Raw genomic sequence first — 12,787 nt, 5'->3', positions numbered from 1 at the left:
ATTTTTAAATAAAATAATTTTTATGACTGGATTGGCTTGTCACAAAATTTGAAAAATAATATAAGAAAAAATTTTAAAAAATAAATTTTAAACTAATAAATTATTTTTATTTATTTATTTATTTATTTAAACTCAGTTAACTTATTTTAATTCTTTAATATAAAAATTAAATGATTAAAAATGCATAATTTTTTAATTTATTTTATTGTTTCATAATATAATTAAATATGAGAAAATGACTGATTTTTTTATTTTATTATTATGTTTCGTTCTTCAAATATTTGAACAAAAATATAAGAAAAATAAATAGAAGGGAACTAGAAAGAAAGATAATGTGAAAAAAAAATTAAAATTGGATGTAAAATTAATAAATTATTTTTATATAATATTTTAAATTTATTCTATTTGATTTTATTTTTTAATATAAAAATTAAGTAATTTAAAAATGTATAAAATTTTAATTATATTTAATTTTTTAAAATGTTTTATTCAATGTAAATTTTTTTTAATACTTTCTTGAAACCAAATATTCGTGAGGAAGTAAATAAAAAATTATCTTATTATTTTAAAAATATTTTAGATTATGAAATGTAACCGAATTGTACAGAAAACATGCGTTGTCATTGGACAGTGGGGGTGGGTCCTCCAGAACAATCAAGTAACATCAGCCGTTGATCAGAACATAGACATTGACATGGCCGATGATAACAACGACGCCGCCATGATCTGAAGTCTGAGGCCGTCAATGAGTTTTCAATGTCCGAAGTGTCTGGAGCGCGAGCAGTGCTAGCTGTCAACATACGTGTGCCCCTAGATGATTCCCCACGTTTTTATCTAGTGGTCCGTGCCACACAGGAGTGAGGCCCCCACCGATAAAGACAGAGTATTGTGTGGATGTCAGAGGTACCGTACTCCAGAGTTTTGGATTCACTGCGGAGTGCGGAGTGGTCCATAACTCTGAGTTGTTTTTTACTTTATTTTTTACTTCACATCTGGCGTAGATTGAGTCTCAGAGGCAACCATTCCCACTTTAGGATTTGGCACTGTAGCCCACCCTGGATAGAAGACAAATTGGATGTCACATCCCATCCAATGTAGCCGTTAATGGCATTTGAATTCAAAAATTGTATTATTTTCTGACTCTTTCTATTGCTTTCTCCACTACCTTAATTCTATGGTGTCTAAATTTTTGCCAAATACATCAATAGTACTTACTTGCACCGTACATGATATATCAGGAAAGTTCTTCAGTAAAGTAGAAATCAATTTTTTTTAAAAAAAAAAAACCTTAAATTATTTGAGTGATCTCATATGACTTTGGGTCGGGTTTTGATAATTTATTTGAAAATTAATTAATATTTAACGAGGATAGATTAAATTTTTTATGACTTTGATATTATATTCAATAGATATATTTTAAGAATCATTACTTTGATTATTTTTTATCGGACTTAATAATTATTGCATTTGAGAATGAAAAATTGTAATAATCTATTATATATGGTACAAGTTTCTATGTGTTTAAGTTAAATACTAATTAAATCAATCTAATAGAGTATGATCTAAAACTTGGATACGAATGAGTATAATATATAGTAGGGTGTTGGAGATGTCTATCTCTTCCAAGCCATTCTTAATGTTGAAGAAATGGATTTGTTTCGAAAGATGTGAACAAGGGCAAGAGGGATGAATGAATGAGGATGGCAATCTGATATTGGACATGGGAAGATTCTTGTGGATATCATTGGACCTTAGACCTTTGACCATTGAAATTTGAATATGAAAAGGAAGTGGGTTGTGGACACGTATTGTCTTTACAGGCATGTAGGTAATGGGCGGGCCTTGATTTGTAAGGAAGTGTGAGAGATTGAGATATCTGTGATGGGAGTGTGTCACCTTACAAACTGCTGACATTTTATGGGAGGTGCATTGGATTTCAGATGAATCCATCACCACATCGAGGACATGCAAAGATAGGATTCCTGAGTCCGGAAACCATGTATGCAAAAAGGGTGATAATTCAATTAAGAAATTGTAGATTTTTTTTTCTTTATTTAGGTCAGATTTAATAAAAGAAAAATGGAGAAGTTTTACTAAAATAAAACTCATAAGAGAAATGGTAAAGGACTCTTATCAAAGTAGGGCCTTTGATTTTTCTAAAATAAAAACAATCACACTATTGTTGGTTTGTCATTATCGATCATAACTAGATAGTGACAATCAGATAAAGAAGGTCAATAGTCGTGGATAAAAAATGTTGCATACTCTTCTCCAATTAAGATCATTATGAATTTGTTTGGTAGTAATTTTAGTAAGTATTTTTAATATTTTTAATATTTAAAATTTTTTATCATTTGAGTATTAAAAATGTTAAAAATACTTTTTAAAATCACTTTCAAACACACTTTTAGTATTATTGTTATAGTTTCAAAATATGTAAAATATTGATCATGTTGTGTCTGATAATTAGACTCCATAGAAGACTACTTCTAGATGAACTTTAAAATGAGAGACGATAATCGGTTTGGTTTTCAACTCTAAGGCTATGTTTGGTTCCCGGAAAATGCGAGGGAAAGAAAATACAAAGGAAAAGTAGAAGGAAAGAAAAAGTGAAGGAAAATAAAAAAATAGATTAACAGTTGATAAATTATTTTTTTTGTTACTTCAAACTCATTTTATTTATTTTAACTCATCAATATAAAAATTAAATAATTTATAAATACATAAGTTTTTAATTAATTTTAATTATATTTGATTTTCTTTGATATTTTTTATAGGACAACCAAACATGAGAAAATCATTTTCTTTAGCATTTTTTTTCTTTCCTTTGTACTTTCCGGGAACCAAACATAGCCTAAAGCTAATTTGCATTATATTGCAAAGATGTACTCATTTAGTACACATCTAGCGCACATCAAGAGTGTGTGATTGTTTTATTGACAAAGAGGTTACTAGTGTTGAAATGCACGAAAATGAAGTTTCCATGTCTATGTAGGCTTTGTGCCATGGTTGTTAAAGGGGATGATTTTTGTTTGTGACAATTAAATACATTGACCTACAATCATGTACCATTCCTTCAATCAATCAAAAGCATCATCAATTGGACTTGAGCATAGTTGTTGCTGTTTAAACTAGTGTTGTGGAAAAAAAAAATTAGGCACGGAATTTATTATAAGAAGGCTTCTAGAACCATGTTGAAAGCATTAGGCCCGTTTGTCCATATTTTTTCGATACTTATTTTTAAAAATTGTTTTTAAGTTTTTAAGTTTTAAATTATTATTAAAAATTAATAAATTTTATGTATAAATTATAGTTTAATTTAGAATTTATTTGATTAATAAAAAATTTTGAAACTTTTTAATAAAATTTTCCAACAATTAATTAACTGACTATGATGATACTATGCGAGAAAATAATGAATTTTATTAATTTAATAAAAAAAATGCGTTCTTTATTTTCTAGCTTTGATAAAATGAAACAAAAGCCATTTAATTGGCAAAATTCAAAATTGGGTTCCGGTTCCGGTTAGTTGGGTTCAGAACCGGGAAAAACAGATTCAAATTAGGGTGCTTTACTTTTCGCGGGTTTCTTAGTCATGACTCTTGAAACATTCCAATTCGGGGTTTTCAGCCAAGTATCAAGTATGGCATCCTATACCCAAATCACTCCCTCGAAACTTCTTCTCTTTTGTTGATTCTGATTGCTTCATTGTTTGCCCCACTTTTGGTTTTTCTGAATCTCCCCTTTATTTCATTCTTCTCTCTTGTTATGTCTGATTCACACTTGAAACAAAACCGTTTGGTTTCTATTGTATCTGTATCTGTATCTGAATGGGTCGGTTTGAATTTCTCTGTTGCTGGTTAAGTTCCTTTTAATTTCCAATAGTTACAGAGTTTTCTTTACGCATTTCAATTGGGTTTTCTTTCTTTTGTTCCTCTGTGCTTTTCACCTTTATTTTCTGCTTCAAATTTGATACCGTGTATTATTTTCAAATGGGGTTGTCTTGTTTCTGGACTTAAAGGGTTTTTCCATGCTCTTTGCCACTGTCACGAGGTAAATATTATAATTTTTCTGTTTTTTGTCAACACAAAATTTCTAACACATTTCCAATTGTTTTTTCCCCGTTTGAATTTGGGTTTTTCACATTGGAGGTAACTTTCTTTCTGATTGCTTTCATTTGAATTGGTTTGTTTACTTTATTTTCTTGATTGATATCATTGTATGTATGTTCTTAATATCACATATGTATAAATCAAAGGAGAAAGTTAAGGATATAGTCATATCAAGAGTTGGAGAAGGTGATCCCTCCTCAGGTTTAGGGGAAGATCAATTCTCCACGCGGAGGACTAAATTAATCCATCCTCCCATTGAAACACACTGGAATTTCCCTTCTCGAGAAGAATACAAAAGGTCTTCAGTTTCAAAATTAAGCATGTTAGCTTACCCATTAAAGTTCCGGGAATCCCTGAAGAAATTTAAGAAGAGAAAAGATTTGAAAGCAATTCTTGAAGGAGTTCATGATCCAAAGGATGAGCAGCTGGTTGAATCTTTCCGTGAATTGCTTCCATGTGATGCTCAACTACAAGAGAAGCAAAATGATTATCATACCCTTTTACGGTAAGTTCCGTGGTACATTATCATGTAGATAAATCACTTGTTCCAATGATTGATATGGTGCTGCATTACCCCAATCTAAAATTACTGGTCACCATGTGTGGGCATGATAATGCAATGTGTTGATGTAGTGTTGCCATGTACTGACGTTGCAATGCCATGGCATTGATAGCAACTGCAACATAAAAAAGAAAAGATTGTGAAGGAGATTCTTGTTTCTTGTTAAAATTGTCTGTGCAATTGGTATTACAATTATCACATCATAAAGCATGTGTATAATGTTCTAGATGTAGTTTTTTTGGCACATGTATCATATGATGGTGTTCTTTTGTGATTTCAGATTTCTACGAATGAGGGATTTTGATATTTTAAAAGCAAAAACTATGTTCTTGAATTATCTTAAGTGGCGTGAGGAATTCAGGGTTGATACAATCTCTAAGGTGAATTTTTATCTACCTGTTCGCATGTTTCTCATTTTAGTCCTTTTGGTCTATTATTCTGAAGGCAAAATATTTTTGCTTTTTCTGGAAATGATATTAAAGATGGGTGTTATAGATTTTACAAGATAGTATGATAGCTGGAGACAAACTGAAAGATTCGAGGTAGAGATTTTGGAATGGTGATTTACCTTTTCAAAGTCACTTTACTTCACTGTCCTGTTTCTTCATTACTAATCATACTTGCATTAGGTTTTTTTTTTTTCCTTTTTTTTTCCTTGAGGATGGATTGAAATCTTCTTGTCTACACCAAAAAAAGTGGGAATTCCTTTTCCCTTTATGCAGTAATATAGAACAAGATTAATGTAGTTAATGGCTATACAAATATTGTCAGAAGGACTTCTAGTCTCTACCTTGATGTATCCTTTGTATCTCCACTCAATTAGACTTCAAAATTAAGCCCTTCACAATATCCCATCACTTTCAAAAAATGGTGGATAAAATGAAAATTCCAAATAATTTAAACTATGTCAACTCATTCCAAATCACCAAGTATCCTCATTATCTATTAAATTTTCAAAACATGAACAAGTCAATAGATGTCAATAGAAAAGATAGAGATAAAATGAGGTCATTTTGGGAACTAACACAGAGATAACTATATTTAGTAGGAAAAGTGGCAGTGCTTAGAAGTGTCATGATAATGAATAAGTGACCAGCCCAGTGTCAAGTTGTCTTGGGGATGCCTAGAAGATTGGGCCACCTGGGTAGTGCCTAAATAATAAAGAGATTCTTTTTCCTACTCCAATGAACTTAAACACATTTGCACTAACTATTGTTGCTACGTAAATATAAAAGTATAAAGAACAATGTTGCAATTCTAAAATTGTGCAGCTCTTGAATTTTATCCTTAGTTTTCATACCTTCTTAAAGGAAAGACACAAATATAGAAAGGAAAAGATGAATATGTGAAAGTTTTATTATTATTTCTTTAGACATTGATATTATCAACTAATGAAACAAATTATAGGTGCATGATATATAAGTATGAAAGTATAAAGAAAAACATCTCTTGTTCCTCTCTGTGTTCTCAGATTGTGTCTATAGTTCTCATACCCACTAAATGGAAAAAACAATTAGAACATACTGCAAAAGGAAAAGAAAAACTAAGTAAAAAGTCTTACTTAAAATTCTTTCTTATAAGATGCTTAATTGAAAGCATGCTTATCTTTTTTTCCCCTTTCCCAAAAGGCCCATACATTCCACAAACTGACGTTTGTATCTTATATATGTTTGTATCTTATATATATATATGTGTGTGTGTGTTATTGAAAGTAGATTCTCTAGCATTAATTGAAATAGGCCCAACTTAAGAAATCTACTTGTCAGCAAACTCCACAAACCAATTTGAAAATCACTGAATAGTGTTGGATTGGCTCTAAAAAAGAACGAAGGAAAAAAATGGAATGCACAAGAATGAAAGCTGTTTCCAAGATTACACTTTCCTTCCCTTCATAGTTACCCTGAAGACTCTTCTTAAAATCCTTGAATTGCATCAATGGGCTAATTAAGATGGATTTGAATTAGATTGGGTGTTACAAATAAGTCTACATTGTTGTTTTTTATTGGTTTGGCTTGACAGCATCTGAGGCATGACAATGAACAGAGCACCATCCATCATTGTATGTATGCATTCCTTGAGACAATTCTGTTTTATCTCTCTTCTTTTGCTTTCTTTATCTTATTCCGTTGGGTATAACCTAAATATAACTTATGCTAATTGGTGAAGGTAGATTGTTGTATTCCTTGGTCTCATTTGAGATGTGCTATTAATTTCTTTGACACAATGGAATCAGAGATGATCCCTGAAATTGGACAATATTACTTGTCAATGCTGCCAGTTGAGATGCATATTACTTGTCAATAGCTTTTCAAGTTATGCTCACTTCTTTTAAAATTGCATGAATCTATCTGCTCCTCCACTGGAAAGCTATTTATACTTTTTTCTGCCTAAATTGGTTTGCATTAAGCTTTTTTTTTTTTGGATAATCATGTTGATGATTAACTATATATAAATTTCATGGAATTCATTAGTTTGAAATACACCTGCAGGAATTTAAGTTTGAGGAATGCCCAGAAGTCAAGAAATGCTATCCTCATGGATTTCATGGAGTTGATAGGAAGGGTAGACCATTATACATTGAAAGGACTGGGCTAGTTGATCTTAATGCTCTCCTGCAACTAACTACTATTGAAAGATTTGTGAAGTATCATGTGTCTGAGCAAGAAAAAACATTGAAGTTGAGGTTTCCTGCATGTTCAGTTGCAGCTAAGAGGCATATAGCTTCTTCAACGAGTATAATAGATGTGAAAGGAGTTGTGAGTATCTGTACTAGCTTCTTTCTATCTTGCAAACACAATATTTTTTTTTTTTTTTGAATAACATCTTATTTCTCTCCCTTTTCAAATGGATCCATAACATTAAATAATGATAGAACAATATATTTCATTACAATACTTGCATGTTCTTGCTTGTGGAAGTTTCGGTTCATAAGCACTTCAAAAGTTAGGTCTAGTTACTAATTCTCAGTTAATAAGTGAAATTATTCCTTTTACCCCTCTCAAATAGGTTAGCGTAAGGTGGTGTTTGTATTTTTGACTTAATTCTAGATAAAACTCAATACTAAATAGTGCTTAATAGTGTTAAGTATAAATTTGTTTGTTTTTTTAATATTTTGTTTCTATTAAGTATTGACAAGTTAAAAAAAAACCAACAGGTTCATTTAGGTTATGGTGGTTCACTTTTAGCATTGGGAGCTTTTTTTATTCCGTCAAAAATTTAAAGAAATAAGTAATAAGTTAACAAAAAGCAAAAAACAAACTATCTCAAATTTGAATGCAAATTGCATTCGGTAAAAAGTTTAAAAAATAAACAACACCTTAGTGTGTGTCTTAATGTATGTGGCAGGTGTCTATTCTTATGTAAAGGCATGTGTCATTTCCTTCCTAGATCAGACAAACAATATGTGGCAAACGGAACAAGCTGACAGGTTTTCTCTTTTGCTTTACTCATTTTTGGTGTCCAAATTCACTTTGAGTCCATTATTTTGGTCAAACAATATAATTTGAAATTCTTATTTTTCAACTTGAACAATATCATTAAGGTAATGGAACAACCTAGATACACTGTCCTGCGTTGATGTATGCATGCATTTTGTTTGACAGGGTGTCATTAGAGGTCCAATAGACAAAATGATGCTTAATTGTTGGCAAGTGCTGTAGGTTGCTCTGTTTTTAGTAGCATATAATTATTGCCCTTGGCACTTGTTTTCTCTTTAAAGCAAAATAGCACTCTAAGTCTCAATGTTTATGGAAATTTAACGTGTATGAAATCCTCATGCTGCTAGTCCATGCATTTTGTTTGAGATGGAGTTATTGTAGTCCTAGAGAGAGAGAGAGAGAGACTGGTGTGTACTGAAAATTGTAGGTGTGGACACGGTGTTTATCTGAATATGGAAGTTCTTGTCCAGTGGAATAATAGCTATTCAAGTTCAAGGGTTACTGTGTTAAGCTTTATGCCAGAGAGCTCATGGTTTAGCCAATATTCTGTTGGAACTTTTTAATATGATGCTTGTGTATTTTACAATTCTCTATAGTTTTCATTATTCACAGGCAGTGTACATGTATGTGTTCATGTATTTAGTATCTATATGCATATGTAATAAGTATGAAATTTCTTTAAAAAGATTCAACTTTCAGCATTGAACAGCATTTTTGGATTCTTTATGAAAATATTTTGACTGTTGTTGGGGTCAGCAATCACATTTGGGCAGCAAATATATCTGGTTAATCATATTTTAATTAGCTTCATATTCCCTATTTCCTTCAGTGACCCACGACTTTGTTCACACTAATCTTAGTAAAGGATTTAATTATGGGTGTGGAATACCATTACTGAGGTATAACTAATGTAATATTTTCAGTTGGCTGTGATAATCATGTTTGACTAAAATGTGCATTCATAGGTAATATCATATGAGGAAAATAACAGTAGGATGCTTGATTTTTCATGGTAATATTTTTTATTGTTGTCTTGGTCAAGGATCGAATTTCGACAGCAAATATATCTAGTTAGCTAATTGTACTTTAATTAGCTCTCATATTCCCTGTTTCCTTCAGTGGCCATTGCCTTCGTTTAGACTAACTCATTTTCCTTCAGTTACAACCTACTGATTGAGTTTTACACTTGGGATAGTTTATTTAAAATAAACCTTTATCTCCATAAATCATTCATTATTTGATTCTTGCATGTAAGTGTAAAATTATTTGAAACAAATTTGTCTTTTGCATAGGGAGTTTCAAACTTCTCAAGGCCTGCAAGACATCTCTTTATGGAGATTCAAAAGATTGATAGCAATTATTACCCCGAGGTATGCAAACATAATTCTCCTTTTGTTGATAAACTTTATACTGGATGTGACGATTAACTCTCTTGAAAAAGGAAAGAATGAAGGAAACATGGAAAAGGCACTAACCCACAACTCAATCACTCACACAGGATCTAGATAAAGCAGAGTGGTATAGCAGGATTTATGCTACCCACACGTAATGGTTGGGAAAGGTTGTTGAAAGTCATCTCAATGGTGTTTTTGGTCAATACAAAAGACAAATAATACATGTTTCTTAACTCGCATATTTTGTGTTAACTTGTAGCTTTTGAATGATATTACTTTGTTGAAATGTGCTTTCTTGGATTTGATTTATGAATTGTTTAGTTTAGTAGATGTTTTATTAGGTTGTTGGGACCCCCTAGTCACCTCCCAAAGATGTAAAAATTATATGTACAAAAATACAGAAAATTGTAATTTTAAGTATGAACAGGCATTAGATAATTGTCTAGTAATATTATGAGATAGTTTTTGCTCATTTTTGTCAGTGAATAATTTCATCCTTTTGTATGGTTTAGGATAAATAGATAGAAGTGACAACTCTTGTAGAATTCGCTCTTGAAGATTTGTTCTTGATTTCCTTTGCTTAAGGTAGAGAGATTTAACCCGAAATCACAAGATTTTCTTTAAACCCTACGCTTTTGGGACACTTTGGGAAGCCTGAACTGGACCACCAAATTTGAAGCTGGTGGAAGTAGTAAGCCACTTTTCCATAATGCCTTGATTTTGTGCACCTGTTTTATTTTCTACCATGTTTACCATGTATTCAGTGGAAAATTGGGCTTCTGCATGTCACACTTCCTTTGAAAATAAATGATCTTTTTTTGTATTTAATTCAATGACCAAAGAAGTGAATTATGCTACAATCACCTTTGGCTTTTTGTCTCTCTGATCATTGCTTGAAGGCATGTGTTCCTGTCGAAGAAAAGGTTTTTTTAGTTCACCTATAATGTGTTTAATATAGTCTGCTAGATCCTTATGGATCCTATTGTCTTTCATTGGATCTTAGAAGCATCATGCCTATTATATTTACTTTTATTATAGTATGCCAAGGTATATTAACATATCATTTGTTAATATTTGGCCATTGGTGTTGTGGCAGACTCTTAATCGACTTTTTATTGTGAATGCTGGATCTGGGTTTAGGGCCCTCTGGAAAGCAATCAAGGCATTTCTTGATGCGCGCACAATAGCAAAGATTGAGGTAAGCAAAACTGTCACAGTTTCCTTCTTAAATAGAACAGAGTGAGTTTTTTATTTGAAATTTTAAGATTACAATTTCAGGTTCTAGGAAGCAACTACCAGAGCAACCTGGTTGAATTCATTGATCCTAGGTACTATATCTATTGCATTTACATGTCCTAATCTTGATGTGTGTATATTTTTATTTTTATGTCAACCTTACCAAATTTCATTATGTACTCACTGCAGCAATTTGCCAAGTTTTCTCTGTGGAAACTGCACATGTTCTGGCTATGGGGGTTGCCTGTTTAGTGATAAAGGACCCTGGAATGATCCCGAAATTATAGAGATGCTTCAGGTGAAATTCTTAGTGCTTCAAGATATCTGATTAATCATCCTCTAGCAGCTTCTGATAAAACCAAATTTCACCTCCTTTGTTGACTTATTCAGTTGATATATGTTACATTTGGTTCTTACAGGCAGCAGTTGAAAATGAAGATGAAAACAATGATGAAGAAGACGGTGATGAGGCTTCAGAAGAAATGGTAAGTAACCTTAGTAGTAAAGGGATTTTGGGTTAAATTGACTCCCTGTTTCTAGATTAAATTTTTTAACATAGAAAATGATCTTATAACACTAAGGCTCGCTACTTCATTGCAGCTTAAGTCCTCATTGGTTCCTTGCATGTCTTTTCCCAGTCCAATAATTCCCTCCCCTTGAGTTTGATGTTGAAAACATTTCAAACCAAATATTTTAACGATCTTCTCCTAACTGTGTAGCTATTGTTTAATTCACTCTCATGACTTTAAAATGCATTTATAATATTAAAAGAAGTCAATATATATTCATAATTTTTTTTGGTTTTAATACCATTTGTAATGGTCTGTTTTCTCCCGTGTAGATATTGTTTACTTTAGATCCAATGAGCCCTCACGACTTTCCTTTATTTGATATGAGTTAGACCAATCACTTCCCATACATACACAACGTCCTTGTTGTGTCCTATGAGATTACGGGGATTTGATGGGTCATAACAAATTTTCCCTATTCGATGTGGGTATCATAATCACTTTTCATGCACATACAAAATCCTCATGTCCCACAAGATTGCAGGATCAAATAGATAAACACCTCTTATGGGGTCGACAAACAAAGTCTCATACAGAGCATGTGATTAGCTATGATACCATTTATAATAACCTATTTCCTTTCATGTAAATATTATTTGTTTTGAACTCAATAAACTCTCATAATTTTAAAACAAGTCTAAGAGAAACTCATATATATAATATTAAAAAAAAAAAAAAATTCCCTGTCCGTAGTGAGAGATCACAAGTTTTGACTTTTGAAACTATGGCAATACAGCAAAAGTGTACTTATTCTTTTCCTTCTTTCTCTACCCATTGCAATTTAGGCCCACCTTTATACAATGCAGGGAAAAAAACAAATTAGAGACTTCTACAATGCAGACGTAGAGCAATACAGTGAACAAAACTATATGGACAAGTCTGTGTTAGACAACATCAAGGAATTGGAGACTGCACTTCATGACACTAAACGAGTGAGTTGTGCAAATATTTACAGTTCTAAATTTCTGGAAATTTAAATACCATATGAAAAATGGTGATTATCCTTATGATACAGAAAATCCAAGCACTGGAAATGGCACTTGAGGACACCAAGATGGTGAGTCTCAAAATTCAACAAGTCACAAATTCTGAATGCTTCTCTTTACTAGCAATATTAATCCAATACTCTTTCTCATTGTAATGAAATTTACAGGTCTTGCAAGGACTTGCCAAGAATGTAAAAGGTCTGAGAATTTGAACATGTTACCAATTCAGTGCCTTAAGATTGAAAAAAGAAAAAATGAAAAGCAAATGATGAAAAGTGGAAGTAACCTCCAAGGATTGGATTGGGAAACCAGAAGGCAAATGTACCATGTTGATTTGTTTTTTCTTCAGAGACAATAACACTTGTGAGAAGTTTGGATTTTTACATGGGTTGATGTTCTTGAACTCAATCTCTATAAGGGATTAGTACATGTGGGTTTGTTTGGTAACATTCTTGAAAATAGTTTTTAGAAAACTGTTTTTGAGAACAATT

At 31.9% G+C, this 12,787-nt stretch overlaps 1 protein-coding gene across 4 annotated transcripts; it reads left to right on the top strand.

Moving 5' to 3' along the window:
- The first annotated feature begins 3,515 nt into the window (after nucleotides 1-3,515).
- LOC100260753 (phosphatidylinositol/phosphatidylcholine transfer protein SFH11) lies at nucleotides 3,516-12,743 on the top strand. 4 transcript variants are annotated; one of them, XM_010664177.3, is made up of 12 exons: nucleotides 4,021-4,151; nucleotides 4,259-4,617; nucleotides 4,955-5,054; nucleotides 7,164-7,430; nucleotides 9,404-9,481; nucleotides 10,602-10,703; nucleotides 10,784-10,833; nucleotides 10,931-11,039; nucleotides 11,161-11,226; nucleotides 12,096-12,242; nucleotides 12,326-12,367; nucleotides 12,464-12,743. In XM_010664177.3, the coding sequence occupies exons 2-12, from the start codon at nucleotides 4,433-4,435 to the stop codon at nucleotides 12,506-12,508; spliced, it is 1,191 nt and encodes a 396-aa protein (XP_010662479.1). In that variant the 5' UTR covers nucleotides 4,021-4,151; nucleotides 4,259-4,432; the 3' UTR covers nucleotides 12,509-12,743. The 4 variants fall into 4 exon arrangements, with proteins under 4 accessions (XP_002266497.2, XP_010662470.1, XP_019081341.1 ...); XM_002266461.4 differs by having other exon boundaries at nucleotides 3,516-4,617; nucleotides 12,117-12,242; XM_010664168.3 differs by having other exon boundaries at nucleotides 3,516-4,617.
- The last annotated feature ends 44 nt before the right edge of the window (nucleotides 12,744-12,787 follow it).

Source organism: Vitis vinifera, chromosome 2 (assembly GCF_030704535.1).
Source record: "Vitis vinifera cultivar Pinot Noir 40024 chromosome 2, ASM3070453v1".
In the NCBI taxonomy this organism is placed as follows: Eukaryota; Viridiplantae; Streptophyta; class Magnoliopsida; order Vitales; family Vitaceae; genus Vitis; species Vitis vinifera.
Note: the sequence above shows the minus strand (reverse complement) of the source record. Positions and strands in the feature narration are given on the sequence as shown.

Excerpts from the sequence above, each read along its gene's own strand:
- LOC100260753 (XM_010664168.3), top strand. The coding sequence starts at position 4,226 with ATGTTCTTAATATCACATATGTATAAATCAAAGGAGAAAGTTAAGGAT. Across the intron at positions 9,482-10,601 it reads ATAGCAATTATTACCCCGAG|ACTCTTAATCGACTTTTTAT; the intron begins GTATGCAAACAT and ends GTGTTGTGGCAG. Across the intron at positions 10,834-10,930 it reads GTTGAATTCATTGATCCTAG|CAATTTGCCAAGTTTTCTCT; the intron begins GTACTATATCTA and ends TACTCACTGCAG.